The 17,824-nt window shown below is 36.6% G+C and overlaps 1 protein-coding gene across 1 annotated transcript; it reads right to left on the bottom strand.

The window, feature by feature from the left end:
• Positions 1 to 4,450: 4,450 nt before the first annotated feature.
• LOC145068789 (uncharacterized) lies at positions 4,451 to 7,348 on the bottom strand. Its single transcript, XM_079015785.1, has 5 exons — positions 6,679 to 7,348; positions 6,287 to 6,398; positions 6,085 to 6,199; positions 5,010 to 6,002; positions 4,451 to 4,911 (listed from the first exon to the last, which is right to left on the bottom strand). The coding sequence occupies exons 1-5, from the start codon at positions 6,878 to 6,880 to the stop codon at positions 4,660 to 4,662; spliced, it is 1,674 nt and encodes a 557-aa protein (XP_078871911.1). The 5' UTR covers positions 6,881 to 7,348; the 3' UTR covers positions 4,451 to 4,659.
• Between the last annotated feature and the right edge of the window lie 10,476 nt (positions 7,349 to 17,824).

Here is a 17,824-nt window from a genome sequence, read left to right as displayed (position 1 = left end):
GTACGCTCAGCGTACCTTCTCGTACACCCTGCGTACGAGGCCGCGCACACCAACCCTGACGTACATATAAATATGTTTCCCCATGACCAAAATCGTGTGCATCTTTCTTAGAGAACTATGGACGATTTTGGTGGCTAGTATTCTCTCTCAAATCATCCAATAGTTCAAGGGTGTGTTGTGAACCATTTGAGGTGTCACACTTGGGGCACTAAGTTCTTGAAGGCCAAATACAACAAGTTCTACAAGCTACATAAAGAGGTAACCTCTTAACTAGTATTTTGTATTGTTTATGTCAATTACATGCTAGTTGTAGGCTTAATGCTTTGGAGATAATATTGCATGTATAATTAGAGAAAACATAGATCCAAGGCATTTAGGGTTGTATGTGCACCATAGGATGTTGTATACAAAACCCAACATTGGTATCAGAGCCATGGGTTGTTTTCTATTGTATTTGATGTAAAAGTATAATTTTCAAAGCTGAGAATCTGCCCAGACTGCCCAACTCAACGAATTAATGCAATAAACTCGATGAGTTGGCAATTTTTAGCTTGAACTCGACGAGTTCTTTATAGAACTCGACGAGTTGAATGAACTAGGAGCATTTAGAGTAGTTCATGGTTTAGATCTGAAGTTTGATGGTTGGTTTCTGCCATGCATAAGATTGTGGCCATAAAATCCCATTTTTTTATCTAAGTTGGTTTCTGCCATGCATAAGATTGTGGCCATAAAATCCCATTTTTTTTATCTAAGTTGAGTCAAAGACTTGCATTGGACATGCAAGTCGAAAAAGCATCAAACTTTAGGATTGTTTTGGTGTCATAAGCTCTTCTGGAGCAAATGAGCTTGAGACTCAAAGAATTAAGTGGTTCTTGATAAGTCCTTGACACTCTTTAGCCTTTTGGATCTAAGACTTGAGATCTAGACCTCTTGGTGAATCTCAAGTGATAAAGTTGGCAACTTTACCCTTTTGGACATTAGAAATGATAAGATTTGGACTTTGGAACCTTTGGAATTGAAGGATTCATCTTAACTTATTAAGACGTTTAGGGATCCAGTCCCCACGAAGTGGCCTTGCCTGCCACGGCGTGGCGACTGGTAGATCCACATATGTTTTGTCGTTTGAAGGCCACGACGTGGCCAAGGATGGCCACGACGTGGAGGGTCCATCTTGACCGTTGACTTTTTACTTTGACCTAGATTTTTACTAGGGTTTGACCTATGGGTATTTAGGTAATTTGACGTATATGCTGAGATAGTGTCATTAAATTTATTAAGGTGATTGGTAGAGTTGATCTCAGAGCTGCATGCTATTCAGTTTTCTTATCTGTTTGTGAAGTGAGTTTTTTTCACTATATCCATGGGTCGAAGGCACCAATGCCAGCCCTTTACTTGTTTTATGGAATGCTAGTTGTTTCTGTGATGCTTGCATGAAAGACTAGGATTTAGCCCCTAACAATTGTATGAAAGACCAGGATCTGTCCCCTGACACTTGTATGTAAGACCGGGATTTGACCCTCGGCATTGGAAGGAAAGACCATGGGGGTAGTCCATGGCATTCACATGTAAGACCGGGATTTGGCCCTCGGCATTGCAAGGAAAGACCATGGGGGTGACCCATGACACTTCTATGTTTTGTGTATGTTCTATTTTGGGGAACTCACTAATCTTTATGCTTAAAGTTTATGTTTATGGTTTCAAGTACTTCTGATCCGAAAGGGAAGGGTCCGGCGTGATGACACATCATCCACTTCTCATGAATTCCACATTTGAAATAATTTGTTCTCTGATGTTTTAAATATTATGACTTTATATGGGTTTTGAACAATTAATGAATGACTTGATAGAGTTTTAAATGATATATATATATATATATATATATATATATATATATATATATATATTATCATTTTCGGGTTGTTACAGATATGAAGAAATCTTGGTTGTTAGGGTACCTTCATTTTTAAATCCTTATCTCATTGATAGTCCAAGTGTCCGTGTTGTACAATAACTACTACTAAGAGTGAATCTCTTATTTCATACTATCAATTTCAAATGAATCGTTGCTTCTGTGAAAATTTCTTGATGATAGTTTGTCAATAATATAAACTTGGACCAAGAAGCTTGAAAGTTTAAATCCACGGGTAAAATCAAATAACATGGTATGGACTATGGACTAAATTAATTGGGTTAATGAACTAGAAAGGTAACAAATTTGGTCTTTGTTCACATTAAGGTAACCCTGTTTTTTCATACATATTTAACCATTGAACTTGTTTGACCTGTTCAAAATAAGGTAATATGACTGGTAATTAGTGGTAACATTACCCTATTATGAACATGTCAAACAAGTTTACTGGTCAAATGTGTACGAAAAAAACATGGTTACCTAATAGACAAAAACCAAAGTTCCTTACCCATTATGGTAATATTGGGTTCTTTATGTTAAGTGCAAGTAGTTACAAGATCCATCGATGTGACATGAAATTGGACTGTCCGGTCTTTGTGTATGAGGAGATGATTAAGTCGTGGGCAAACTCAGTTTAGGCCCAGCTAGTTAGGGGTTAGACTGTATATGCTTAAGGGGCTAGGTTGTATGTGTTTTAAAGACCTAGCAACACAGCCTAGCCCATGACTAGCCGAGAATGAACTGGGTTAGACCAAGCATAATCTAATTGTTCATTGATCGTCAGAGCTTGATCCCAAGGCACATTCCCTGAGACATTTCTTGTCCAATATTACCAAAAGGATAAGAAACTTTGGTTTTTGTCTATATTTAGGTAACCATCTTTTTTTGTACACATTTGACCAATAAACTTGTTTGACATGTTCATAATAAGGTAATATTACCGTAATTACCGGTCATATTACTCTATTTTGAACAGATCAAACAAGTTCAATGGTCAAATGTGAATGAAAAAAACTTTGTTACCTAAATGTAAACAAAGTCCAAAATTCGTTACCTAAATGTAAACAAAGTCCAAAATTCGTTACCTTTCTAGGTCATTAACCCAAATTAATTTGGCTAGTGGTTCCTGATTCTAAATGGACAAATATGTGTAAGCCACAAATACAATCAATTTAAGAAAAAAAAAATGGAAGAATGTAGGGCCGAAGACACATTAGGGACAAACGCTTGAAACCCAACCCAATAATAGTGATTTACATCGAAATTTTCTAACTCCAACTAACTAAACTTGATCAAATGTTTCAAACCCAACCCAATAATAGTGATTTACATTGAAATTTTCTAACTCCAACTAACTAAACATGGAATGGACTGAAATTTCAATCAAATATTTTACACATTAAACCGTATAAATATTTTATTATTATTTTATTATTATTTTATTTTCTTGATTACATTTTGCTTATAAATTCATGTTTTTATAGAAAATCATTCGATTAAAGAATTAAAGATAGGACTAATGTTGTTTCACTAGTGACTTCAAGTACATTACCATCATGTTTACATATGTTTGTATGCCTTCGATGTGTTTGCTTTCTGCACTCTGCAAGTGATCCTACGTTGGAATTTGACCTTGGTTCTGTTGTGGTGCTACACTACTAAGACGATGACCATCCAACTATTTATATTTGGTTTCTAATAAACAAAACTGTAAACCTTTCTTCATGAGATAGACTAATGGTGAAAAAATAATTTAATGCTTGTGTATGTATGTTAAATCTGATCCAAATTTTCATCTGGTTCCAGATCTTCATAATGTTCATATCTGGATTTTTTTTTTGGTTAATCTCGTGGTGATGGTGGTGGGGTTGACCAGTGGTGGTGGTGTACCGGTGGAGGTGGTGTTTATTAAAGGGAAAGAAAGTGAAGAATGGAGTAAACAGGTCTAGGTCTAGTACAGGGAATAGAAGGGGGAGGGGTTGGGGTGGGTTTCTTTTTCTTTTTTTTCTTTTTTTTTAATTGCTGTATTAAAAGAAAATTAAAAATAATAATAATAAAGGTAAATCCATCCTTTTAAAAAAGTATCAAATAAATTGTACTAAACTCACAACAAAATAAAAAGTTTGGATTGATAATGCAAGTCCAAATCTTTTTGGACCAATATAATAATTTTTGACATAAAACAAAAATCATTTTGTAGTTGTCTTTCTAATATTTGTAGTACCCCTGTATAGTTGCACTATTTCAATTACATTCATCCTATTATCTTTCTTAAATTCAAATCAAAACTACATAACAAAAAGAAGATGCAAACGAACATTCAATTTTTGTATTCTCGTCATGTTTGGGATCACCATCTTTGAAACGACCATAAAATGTGACAAAAAGGAATCATTTCCATTTGACAAAACGAGGAAATCACACACCTTTGTCTAGTTATGGCCACGTTTTGATTTAGAGGAAAAAAAAACATTTACATAATTTAAATAAGCAACAAGAGGCTTATTATGTAGCCAACTTTTTAAAGGCCAAAAACACAAATACACCCCTGACAAAAGCTTTCCATAAAACTAACAAGTAATAACTAAATTACATGACACCAGTTCTCTCATATTCATGGGTTAAGTAAGCAAATTAGACAGATTCTCTAATAATTAACCATACAAACACCTTAATCCAGATAAATTATAGCAAAATCACCACCAGATGAACACCTTCATCACGATTAATAATAACATTTTCATAATCCCTCATCTCCCACGAATATTAGCAGGGGATCGAACAAGACTACTGATTTCATCATCAATATTCCCATCCAACCACACTCCATTATTATTATTATTCACACTCATTTCAGAGCTCCCATTGCTACTTGGTGAATCGCAAACACTCATTGTTCTACTTCTCGTGGGACCCGCTCCTCCTCTCACACTGTACATAGACGACGCCGGAATATTACTCATCAGCGGCCTCAAATTTCCCGGTACTGTCCGCCTTATATCCTGTTCCAAATAAATAAAAATATATAAATAGCAACCTACTTTACTTATTTTTACAGATATGTAACAAATATTATGTTTAATAATAGGAAGAAAAATACCATATGTCGAATAGCCATATCTAGTGATTTCTTTGATAGTGATCTCCCGAAACCCGAGCTGTCAGGAGACGATGACTTGGCAGACAAATTACTATGTGGCGAATGTTTGTCGTCTTTCTTAGGTGGGACCAATTTCCTCATGTTAATTACCCTTTCCACCATTTTTGTTCCATACAAACCAGGGCTAAGATTGTCATTTGCCTTAGCATATGCACGATTCAATGCAGGGACAGGAACAGAGCTTCCACTCATATGGCTCACACCCGTAGGGAGGCGGCCTCTTGAAGGTGAACAAGATTGTCTTCTTACCCTTCCGTTGACCACCGGCTCCACTGATGTTGACCGGCTAACCGCCATCGGCCGCCCCCGGGTGGCGGAGGTCGGCCGGTCGGAAAGCGAGGTCCTTAAATTTGGTGGTGCATCGAGGGTGTATCCAGGCATTTCTTGAGGCTTCCATGGTCTTTTTACAGTTGGAGAACTTGCACGTGGTGGTGGTGGTTGTGGTTGTTGTGGTGGTGCACCCACGTTTCTTGTATTTGGAACTGGTTTTGTGACGGGTTTTGTTAGTGTGGGTGGTGGTCTACGAGTTGGGGTGGGTGCCCTTGGTGTGGGTCCCCTTGTGGGGGTTGATGATCTTGGGGTAGACCTGGGGGTAGGGGTGGATGATCTGGCAGGTAGGGTGGGTTTGGTTGGGCCCATGGTGGAAGACCTGGGTGTAGGGGTGGAAGATCTTGTAGGTCTGGTTGTTGTTTTGGGAACCGAATTTGAATTTGAATTTGAACCGGGTCTAGATGGTGCACTCAATGTGGGTCTTCCGGTTGGGGTGGCGGGTCTTCCAGTTGGGGTGGCGGGTCTTGAACCGGGCCCACTTGAGGAGGTGGGTCTACGGGGTCCACCACTTGAAGTGTTTAATCCAGGAGATGACAATGGTTGTCTAGATAGTGTCATGTTATTCCTACCATTTGTCTCAAGGTGAGGATGGGTATTTGATAGCTATCAAGAAAATGAGATTATTAATTCAAAAGTTTGATATTTTAAAATGTTTATAGAATCAAGAATCAAGAATTGGTCTTACACGAGATTTTAGTGCAGTGGGACGAGCTTTAGGAGTTCCAATTTGACCCATGACTGGTTTCTGTGATTCCGATTCCAGTGAAGGAAATAGAGGGGTACCAGGGGGTGTTAAAAGCCTGAAAAAGAAACAATTTTCAGGGAACAATAACACAATGATATATATGATCTTATCTAAATTTATATCATGTAATATAAATTATTACCAATCATAATCATTTTTATCATTTTCAGAGTTGAGAAACTCATCAGCACCAGTCTTTCTGGCTGGTGTGGCTGCAGGCATACCAAACATTGGTGAACATCCTTCAATTGATCCTGAAAAATCAATATAATACAGTTTAATTTATCTACACTTGACATGGAATCTTTCCGATCCTTGAACAGGGTATTTAGTCAAAAGAATAATTGTGGTTAAACAATTTGATAATCAAAATCTTAATCCTCATTAATTTCAGTATTGTACTTTTATTATAAAAAATACTTCATATATAGGGAAGAAAACACAAATCTTTTTGTGAAAGTGACGAGTATAATCGGAAAGTAACGATACCTAAAGTTTTTTAAAAAGAGAAAGAAAATGAAAATAGTGATTTACCAAGTGATGAATCGAACTCTTCTGAGTTCTGAAGAAGATTATTTCGCTCTTTTTCTCGTTTTCTCATTTCCAAAAACAACCCTAGCTCCTCTTCTTTCTCTTTTACAGACTTCCTGAAACTCCCCGTCATTTGCTGTTGCCGTTGCTTCACAGCCGCTGTTCCCGGCATTACCTTCTCCGGTGCCCGGAAACTCCGATTCATCGCCTCAAACAAACAGTACCAGCAGTTTTACAAGCCCGGAGTCCTAAACCCTAAAAAAACACATTGTATTCACGCAACCCAAAGCACAGGCCTAAATCCTAAATGTCAAGAACCCTAACTTTTAAATTTAAAATACAAATGACTGCGTACTGGAATCCTGAAGCTTTAAGCTCCGGATCTGAAAATCCAGCTGAAATGCTTCTTTCGATGCAGGGAAAACAAACTTTCAAATTCAAATTTTTTGAAAAAAAAAATGAAACTCGTCTACGCATATAAATAACAACAGAAGCAAAAGTGATTATAAGGAAAATGTAAATGGAGGTTCCAGAGGAAGATATATATGAAGACGAAAGCTTTGAGCTTGGAAGTGTGACGAAGATGGAAATGTTAGAGAGAGAGGAAGAGAACAAGACAACTTAGAGAGAGAAAGTTGGAACGAGTTGAGTCAATTTGAAAGATGGATAGAGAAAGAGACAGAGGCAGAGTGCAGTGGCAATGAATGTAAATAAGGATTGTTAGAAGGCTTTTTCCTTATAACCAATAAGACAAATAATTTTATTTGGGGGAAAAATGTCAAATAAGTATTGTATGTTATTTTATGAAAAAAGAAACAATAATATTTTTTGGGATTCTCTCGTTCTTGTTATATGTAGTATTGCGACATTTATTATTTCTATAACTATTTACAAATGGTAACCCATATAATATAATGGAGTAATAATTTGATTGATATTAATTTTTTTTTATTTTAGATAAAAACAAAATTATTGTTTAAAAAGATTGCATTATACTTTTATAGAGTATCATCACGTGAGTGCGCTATTATCTTTTGCTTAACAATAAATTACGACTTTTGTTATATTAACTAAAAAAGTAACTATTTAAATATTAAAAGTATAATTACCTGATAACTTTGATAAATAAATGTTAGGGAAAATGACTCTTGACGGGTAATTAATTTTTGCGTTTGTACTCATTTGGTCCCTTTTCTTTTTTTGTATTCAATATACCATCGAACTTGTTGTTTGTGTTCACCATGACCCTTTTGACCGGCTTTTGACCTGTGATAGTCGGTCAAAGGGTTATGGTGAACACAAACAACAAGTTCGATGGTATATTGAGTACAAAAAAAAGTAAAGGGACCAAATGAGAACAAATACAACAGTTGATTACCCTCCTGATTCATTTTCTCTTTACTAATTTACAGCAAATCTCACATCATCTCCTACTGATATTAATGACTATGAGATTCATTCTTGCTTCTCTTCAAAACATAACTCACGAAATGACATTATTCATGCATGTACAACTTTGTAATGCACTTGAATATTTATTAGGGGAATCTTGACTAAGCAGACGCATTTCATGACTACATTTACATTTGCAATCAAATGATTTATCGTATCATGGATTCTAGACAAGTCTACAAACGAGTGGAATCACAAGTGCTGTGATTTTTGAGTTTACTTAGCTTTAAGATCGAACTCATGGGATAAGATACAACATCAATATGTACAATATCATGTTGCTTCTGTAGACACGTCACCATAATATTGTACATATTGATGTTGTATCTTATCCCATGAGTTCGATCTTAAAGCTAAGTAAACTCAAAAATCATAGCACTTGTGATTCCACTCGTTTGTAGACTTGTCTAGAATCCATGATACGATAAATCATTTGATTGGAAATGTAAATGTAGTCATGAAATGCGTCTGCTTAGTCAAGATTCCCCTAATAAATATTCAAGTGCATTACAAAGTTGTACATATATGAATAATGTCCTTTCGTAGGTTATGTTTTGAAGAAAAGAAATAATGAATCTCATAAAGTCATTAATATCAGTAGGAGATGATGTGGGATTTGTTGTAAATGAGTAAAGGGAAAATGAATCAGGAGGGTAACTAACTGTTGCGTTTGTTCTCATTTGGTCTCTTTTCCTTTTTTTGTACTCAATATATCATCGAACTTGTTTGTGTTCACCATAACCCTTTGACCGGCTATCACATGTCAAAAGCCGGTCAAAAGGGCTATGGTAAACACCAACAACAAGTTCGATGATATATTGAATACAAAAAAAATAGACCAAATGAGTACAAACGCAAAAGTTAATTACCCTCAAGAGTCATTTTCCCATAAATGTTATGTTCGTCAATGATTAAAGAAATTATATAGGTCAATAAATCTAATATAAGTTTTTATATTTAAACTAAAATGATAGTTGTTTTTTTGTCTATTAATAATAACATTTTTAGTTATTAGTTTCATTCCTACATTTTAAAATCTTAAAATACTTTTATATATCATATAATTAAATATATGTTTAAGTTATAGATATATTTACCAAAATAACTATATTTTTACGGTACTGAAAAACTATAATTTTTTTTTAAAGAAATGTCTAAATCATGGTTATCAATATCATAATCATATCAAAGATCATGATCATAAAGTTGAATTGGGATAGGAACATACCATCAAAATGAACTAGTTTTTAAATTTGTTTGTGCAATACTCATTATAATTTGAAATTGATTAAGACATCAACGATGAAATTTCCTTTAGCTTATTAAGCATGAAACATAATTCTTATCGTCGAAAACCGCTTTCCTTTAGCTTATTAAGCATGAAACATAATTCTTATCGTCGAAAACCGCAAAAATTAGGAAGAAAACATCTTAAATGTAAACATTAACAAAATCATTATGAGTATGTAGAACTAAAAGCATAAGATAACAAAGATAATAACATGATGATAGGTTTTATATGCAACTAGACATTAGATTAAGACAACAGAAGCATTCAAATATATCTCTAAGTGTGCATGCATACTAAAATCTAGGTTTTACTATAATGACAACGTACTTTCAAAACAATGAAAATAAACTAATAAAAGAGTAGAATATCAACTTTTAGACTAAAAGTAGGAATGTTTCTAATGGTATATACTTGAGTCCACTTGAAGATCACAGACATTTATGTTGCTTCTTGGCAGTTCTAGCACCCAAAATAGGAATGTTTATAATGGTTCACACCTAAAAGACTAAAACTAGCAACTTTTAAAGAAAGATGGAATCGAATATCTCAACCTTTCAAGAGGTTGAGATGACACGAAATTATGAAGGTCTGGAGGGGTCTTTATATAGCTATGGTGATATTAGATAACCCTGATTTGGATCAATTAAATATTAAGATTTAATCTTGCTTCAAATCATTGTCTTATCTATTACACTTGGATTGATTATGGAAGCTTTCTGGAATCCACTAAAACCACCCACCACTATAAGGGTTCTAGAATGTTCTTATTTATCAACTATTTAACAACTAACATTAAGTCGTTGTACCTCCAGGTTAATTATAATTAATCCCAAATTAATTCTTATTAATTTCGATTAATTCCTAATTATTTTCTAATTAAATTATTAACTTGTAATAAATCAATTAGTTAATTATCTCACTATCTTAATTCCTTCTAACTGTTTTAGCTCTTGAGGGCAGCCTACAATTGATTTTGTTATTATTTCCAAAGATATACCAATTTAGTTATGACATTTGACATATATTTCCAATAGCCTCCCACTTAGACAAGTTATCAACTGTAACGTCCCAAAAATTACAAAGAGATTTTTCATTTTTAAAATATATTAACCAATTAAACCTTTGTTTCAAAAACCATTGAATATCATTTGATTGATTGGAAACCATACATTATCATAGTTAAATTTACAAACTGGGGAAACGAATATCTTTGATGCATGAGTATAATGAACGACCTGCAAAATGTTTGATCCACAAATGTAAGCATAAAGTTTAGTGAGTTCCCCAATATACCGTATATTCCACCATACATACAATGCATCTACATAAAATCATCGACTCTAGCGCTGACCTATCGACATACATATTGGCTTTCCCTAGTTACCTTTCCAAACATAATTCCTAACAGTATCATACGGTCAACATGAAAGACCCTACCGATCTAACATTCCAAGACTTCAAGTGTCCTAAAGTGCACATATATAGCAAAAGGTTATCCTAGCCAACTAGCGTACTTGTACTCTAATATTATACCTTGCAAAGGATATACAATGAGATACGTGACATAGTGAGAAACTCACCTAAACTGAAGGACCGGAGAAACATAACAACACTCGTATACCTTGCACTGCTCAATCCCGCAAACCAACTAACACCAAAAGAGATAAATCCCCATTCAATAATCCAATTCCTCCAAGTTTGACCCCATGTCAAAGTGGTCAAAATTCAACGATAAACGATGAAAAAAAGTCCACGGTCAACCAAGTCAACAACCATCACAATGTAGAGACCTCTTGGCCTCATCGTGGTCATGACAGGACAAAGTAGATGACATGCATGACATCGTCATGTCGTGTGCATGTTCAGAAAAAAACAATCAAGAAGCTAGACTTCACCACATCGTGTTCATTCCCTTGGCAACATCGTGATCACTGTCAGATTCTATAATTCTTCATTAAGAGCTTAATCCTTATATATCAAGGCTCAATACCTCATATCTAATCTTTCTAAATGACTTAATGGATAAAGTTTCCAATTTTATCCATTAAGACATCGCTCCAAAGCAAGATCTACAACCCTAAGTCCTTAATATGTCCAAAACTTGCTCAAGAACACAAGATAGTCCCAAACATGACTCTTTTCTCATTTTCAGAAACTTAATGACAATTTGAGAGCCTCAACAAGCTCTAGAGTCCCTCAAACTCCAAGAGCATCCATGAAAGGGACCTAAATCATCCAAAATGAACTCAAACTTGAAACAATAAGATCAAAGATCAAGTTATGAAGTTTATACCTTCAATAACTCATAAATTATAAGAGAGTGATGGATCCAAGCTAGCTCTGAAATACCCCAAAATTACGGTCCAAAAATTTCGTGTTTATTTATAATAAAACCGTAGTAATCTAATCATCTCATAAAAACATAAGTGATAATATCTCAAAACATCATGTCAAAACACTTTATCCCGATCACATATCAAAATATCAAAGTAAATCCTCCCATGCTAAACACTATGGTGTGTGCAATGCAGTCATCTCGAGCTCTTCCCTTTGCTACCGAAAGTACCTGAAACCAAAACTAAAAACTGTAAGCACGAAGCTTAGTGAGTCTCCCCAAACTACCACATACCATACACATAACACATAACATTCAACTAGGAGATATGGGCCTCGCCCACACTTAAGGAGATACATGCCCCTGCCCACACTCGACTGACTATGAGAGACAGGCCTCGCCCACACTCAACTACCTATGAGATACGGGCCTCCCCCACACTCAGCTGGATAGGAGGTACGGGCCTCACCCACGCTCCTCTATTTGGAGGATACGGGCCTCCACCCACACCCCACTATCTAAACATACATACAAGTATCACGCAGACAACAGGTATACCGTAATCTACCAATTCATAATCATACTCAGATAATGCTAAGATACAGGCCCTACCCACACTTAGCTACAAATCATAAACGAATCTAAGATGTGGGCCCTGCCCACACTTAGCTACTAATCATAAACAATTCTAAGATACGGTCCCTGCCCACACTTAGCTACTAATCATCATACATACTTTAGGCGGGCCGGTATTGGTACCTTGACCGTTCCTACTGAAGGAAACTCATCTCGTAAGCTAACTGTGAAATCTCGTGTGAGGAATCTCTGACAACTGCTCCAACAACTCCCCGACCATCATTATCACAATAATACTTAGTCAAAAACTGATAATCCTTCTTAAGGTAAAATTACCATTTTACCCCTGTTCAAAGTCAATATTAGGGTCAAAGTCAACATTCATGGTTGACTCAACTCACCGAGTTGATCCATAAACTCGCCAAGATCTATAAATCAAAACCCTAAAATCGTGATCCAACTCGTCGAGTCATCCCCTTGACTCACCGAGTTCCCAGGCTACTCATAGTCGTGATTAAGTGATTCAACTTGTCGAGTCATCCTCAGACTCGTCGAGTTCTACCATATTCAGAATCGTGACAACTCGCCTCAACTCGTCGAGTTTCTCTATGAACTCGATGAGTTCCTCTGTCTGTTTGGGCCATCTTAACGGATTAAGCCCCTACACTTTATATCTAAGCTTCTTGTTTCTCATACATACTGAAAACGTCCTTTTAAGAGTAAAGTTTCCAACTTGACTCGTTAATACCCTCATTTGACGGGTTTGGCTCAAACCATAACTCTCTAGAACTTAGATCTTCGTCCACAAGTCATCTATACTCCAAACCAAAGCATATAAACAGAGATCTAGGTCTTGGAAATCATTTGAACACGTAAAGCTTATGCCTTTTCCTCCATGCATGGCCTTTTGGGGATTAAAAGGCCAAGATGACATCTTAGAGCTTGCATGGGGGCTCCAATGGCATAAAGTTTGCTCCTTTATGCCCTAACACCCCTTAATGATTGCAGATCTGATGGTTCACTCACTTGGGACGTCCATATTCTAAAGATCAAGCTCCTTGGACCAAAAACCCAATAAAGTGAAAATAAGGAGATCTAAGAAACTACTAAGAAAGTTAGAGACTTGATTACCAGAAAACGATGAGGATGAAAGGAAGTCTCTGGATCTACTATCTTCTCCTTGAATCCTTAAGCTTGTCCTTTTCTTCACAAGCTTCAAAATACACAAATTTCACTCAAAAATGGCTCACAAGCTCACAAATGCATTAGGGTTTCTGAAACTAGGGTTTGGGACTTGGAGGATAGAAATGAGGCCAACAAGTGGGGATTAGGATGCTCAAATAGGGTGTAAAACCCCAAAACTAGGGTTTCATCCTGGTAGCCCTACTCGTTGAGTCGAGGCTCTCAATTCATCGAGTAGGTGACTTAAAATCCCATGTCAAATATGGTTCCTACTCAACGAGTTTGGGGCTACCAAATCGTCGAGTTGCTCCATAAAAGTGAATAAATTATGATTAAATGTGTACCAGGAACGAGGAGTTACAAGCTCCTTGCTCCTTTGCAAAATATGAACTTCCTCCTTCCTCATTATTCACCAAAATACAAGAATAAGCTCTTCAATCAAGCAAACAAGCTCTCAATCATACATAGAGGCTAGGGTTTCGAAATGGGGAGATGGATTCTGATGGAGAAGACCTAATCCATTAATTAGGATTCTTTAAATGTGGGAGAAACCCTAAAACATCATGGGCTTCAGCTGCAATAGCCACCACATCGTGGCACCCTTCATGTCACGTCCTGGTGTCCATCAGGATACGCGCACATAAATAGCCACGCCATGTCGTGGCATGGGGTTTCTTTACAAACCTTATATTTGACTTGTTTAGGTTACCGATAGATCCATTATGAAAAACGGATGTTACACCAACTATATTGGTCGGATAATCTTTGAATAACCAATAAAGCATACCTTCCACAACAACTGTCAAACTCCAATATTATTAAAAATTGGCCCTTAGATAAGTGATCAATTATGTATTTGTTTCTTTAAGATATCATTATGAACAAATCCATGAACAATTAATCAAACTAACAGGCCAACATTATGTTTATTGATTACATATTTGGGATGATTAAACCAGACTACTAATTGAACACATCAATTCATTTCGGGCTAAGACTAGTGCTTTATTGTCAACATCAAATCACTGAGGGGCTCATGTTGTTGCATTTTCCACTAAGGTAAAAGGAAACTGATGAGAATAAATCTCAGATCGTTTAGATCTTTCACAGGTATATTGATGAAGAACAAACAAATCAAACACAATACGATTATGAACATAGTATGGAATCAATGTAAAGCTTATGATTCAAATATAGTCACACCTCAGCAGAGCTCGATGAAGAACTTCCATTGTAGAGGTGAGCTAGGGTTTACAATACTGATGAGAAAAAAATGAAAGCATTTTTTACTAATGATGCATGCATGCACCTTAAATACTAAAACCCTAGAGTAAAATAATGTACGGCTGGACAGGCCCAAGCTGGCTACCAGAACTGGGCTAAGGATCGCACCCATGACGCAACACTATAAGCCCAGCAATCTCCCCATTTGCATCAAATGGAGCGAGAGATTATTTATGTTGAGTAGGCTTCACTGTCTTCACAACTTTGAACAGCCGAGGAATGATAGCAAGAAGAGTCTGCCGAAATTGAATATACCATCTCAGCATGTCAGTAAACAACTTCTTGTCGGCTGCTGAGTTTTGTTTACACCTCTGAATGATCTCTAATATATGCTCCAAGCAAGCAGTTGAGAACAGATGCTTGTCAACAAGAGCGAATAGGCATTTTTGACCTTCGCCCCTAATAGACATCACAGTGTGATATTTTGTGTCAATTTTGCCCTTGATCATTGTGTTTACATCACCAACTCTTCCCATTGGTTTGATTGTGGTTCGTATGTGGATAGCAGAGGCGATTTCCTGATCCATCTTTGCTACTTCATGGATGTAACAAACGAGCATTCGCTTGACATGGTCAATAATCGGCTGATACTCCTGAGGATTAGACAACAAAATGTTGTTGAGGAGTATCCAGTCGTGAGGGTTGAGGTTCGGTAGATTAGCCAGGGAGAAATTATGAACCGAGCCTTCAGAGCCTCGGGTCACTTTAAATTTGATGTTGATGAACTTCCCAGCTGAATAAGGCTTTAGTACCTTGACCGTAGTAATCTTCTGTGAGCTCCAGGTCAAGTACTGTGGTTGAGAGAACTCCAGATAAAACTCTAACAGATCCCGATCCACCTTCGGGTCCAGAGAGGGGATGACAGCAATTGAGTTGAAGCAATGAAAGATATATGCCTTTCGAGTGATTGGCATGTCAAACTACGCATCCTTCGAGTTTTTAAGGCCGAACGACATGACAGGTTCGAGCCAATGAGTGCTCGGTTCATCTATAGCATCTCTTTGAAGCGAATCAATGGTCCACTCTGGAAAAATGGACTTCTTTTTCTCCAAGAGCTCCTTTTCTTTTTGCTTCTTCTCCAACTTAGCCGTTTCCATCTTGATCTTTTCTGCAAGCTCTTTGTCAGAAAGTTTTGTTTTCTGAAAAGGCTTAGAGGGATTTTCACCCAAAGTATCTTCAAAAACATCATCATCATTATTTGTATCATCTTCACCAATTTTCTTTTTCCTCTTATCCCTTTTGCTGATCGAAGCTTCATTATCCTTCGGTTAAGCTGTTGACTTAGGTTCGGGAGGAGGTTGAGTTTTTGCCTTTTCTCCCCCTTGTTTCGGCTGGACATTAGTCACCGAAAGACCCTCAATCCGACTAAGGATATCCAATGCAGGTCTGAGTTTGTCAGCCAAATGGCGTTTGATGGATATAGTCAGAATGGGATCATGTCCGTCAAGAAGATGAAGTAGAATGGAATGAACGTCACCTACAGAGCTTCAAATTACCTCCCTTTCAGACTTTAAATCATTCAGCTCGTTTATTGCAGTGCGAAGCTTGAGTTTTTGCATTTTCAACTGAGATGTACACTTGTCTTGTTGGGTTTTGAGCAATCTAACACTTCCTAAGTGTGCATGCAACCCTAATAAACCTTGGATCTATGTTTGTCTAAATACATGCAAAATAATAATTTTTCCAAGGTTCATAACCTATCTAACATGGCATGGGGTACTTTTAAACATAAAAGAATTAGATGAGATTACATACCTTTTGATGATGAGTTCAATTCCTAAGGAGTTTGAGGGCCAAGCACCAATAGTGTGAATGCCTCAAATGGAATCACAAATCACCACAAACTCTTGGAAAACTTTGAGAGAGTGTACACACACTTGTAAAATCGGCCACACCTAAGTCTCACACAACTAGTGCCACTAGTGGCTATTCATGCAACATAAGCATGCTTATATAGTGTACATGATTAGGGTGAAACCCTAATAACCCATGACCTTTCCTTTTCCAAGGATCCATGGGTTAAAAGCTCCATGGATCATCCATGGACTTCCATATAAGCCTAGCCCATTAACAAATGAGTGTTAGCCCACACTATATAAAACCAATAGCCCACAATCTAATTAGTCTTCCTTTTAATCTCTAAATTAATTCATAATTAATTTAAGACTAAGACTAATTAAATAACATGACTTCATATTAATATATTATAACTTACAATATATTAATAAACATATGTGTATAACTCTCATAAAATTATCCATAAATAGTTTGGATGAAATGCAACCCAAATGGACCATGCCGGGTCGGGTCAAGTATATACCAAATAAGTTATGGACTTAGACACCTTATCCAACAGACTCCCACTTGGATAAGTCTAATAACTATATTTGCGTATGTTACTTCAGGAACCAACCAGCAATCGTAGCTCTCGAAAACTCTGTTGAACTATGAAGCGCCATTTTAGATAAGTGATCATATAATCCTCTGTTCTCATGATATCAGCCGGACAAATACATGGAACAACGTCGTACTTATTGTCCAGCAGTTTGTTTCCCGATTTCCGATTTGTTTGACAAAGAACTTAATCGAACACATCAATTTAGTTCTGACCGGCCGGTACATAGGTCACAACAAAATCATCGAGGGGCCCAGATATCGCTACTATTTGTAGAAGGAACAGATAAACTTCGACTCATATGCTTGTTCTACTACTTGTTGAATTGTACACAAAGGCACGTTTTATAACATCAAGTTACTGATGCGTTTACGTGCAATCAATGCACAACCAACTCATAGGTAACAACTCATATCTCTAGGTTTGAAGATTTATATGATATTACCGTCTCACGATCACTCGAGATAAATTCCATGAAGTGATACAAGTGAGAGTAGGTTTATTCCAATACTCATAACTTATGAACACTCATGAATGTTGTAGCAACCATTGCTATGACTAAACCCATTTAGCCATCTACAAACTCGATTCATGACAGTCTTGATTCATACCTACTTCCAACATATGAACGACT

The sequence above is a fragment of the Lactuca serriola genome, chromosome 8, assembly GCF_051521515.1.
Source record: "Lactuca serriola cultivar US96UC23 chromosome 8, Lser_US96UC23_V15, whole genome shotgun sequence".
NCBI lineage: Eukaryota > Viridiplantae > Streptophyta > Magnoliopsida > Asterales > Asteraceae > Lactuca > Lactuca serriola.
The sequence above is the reverse complement of the archived record's forward strand: the minus strand, read 5'-3'. Positions and strand labels throughout refer to the sequence as shown.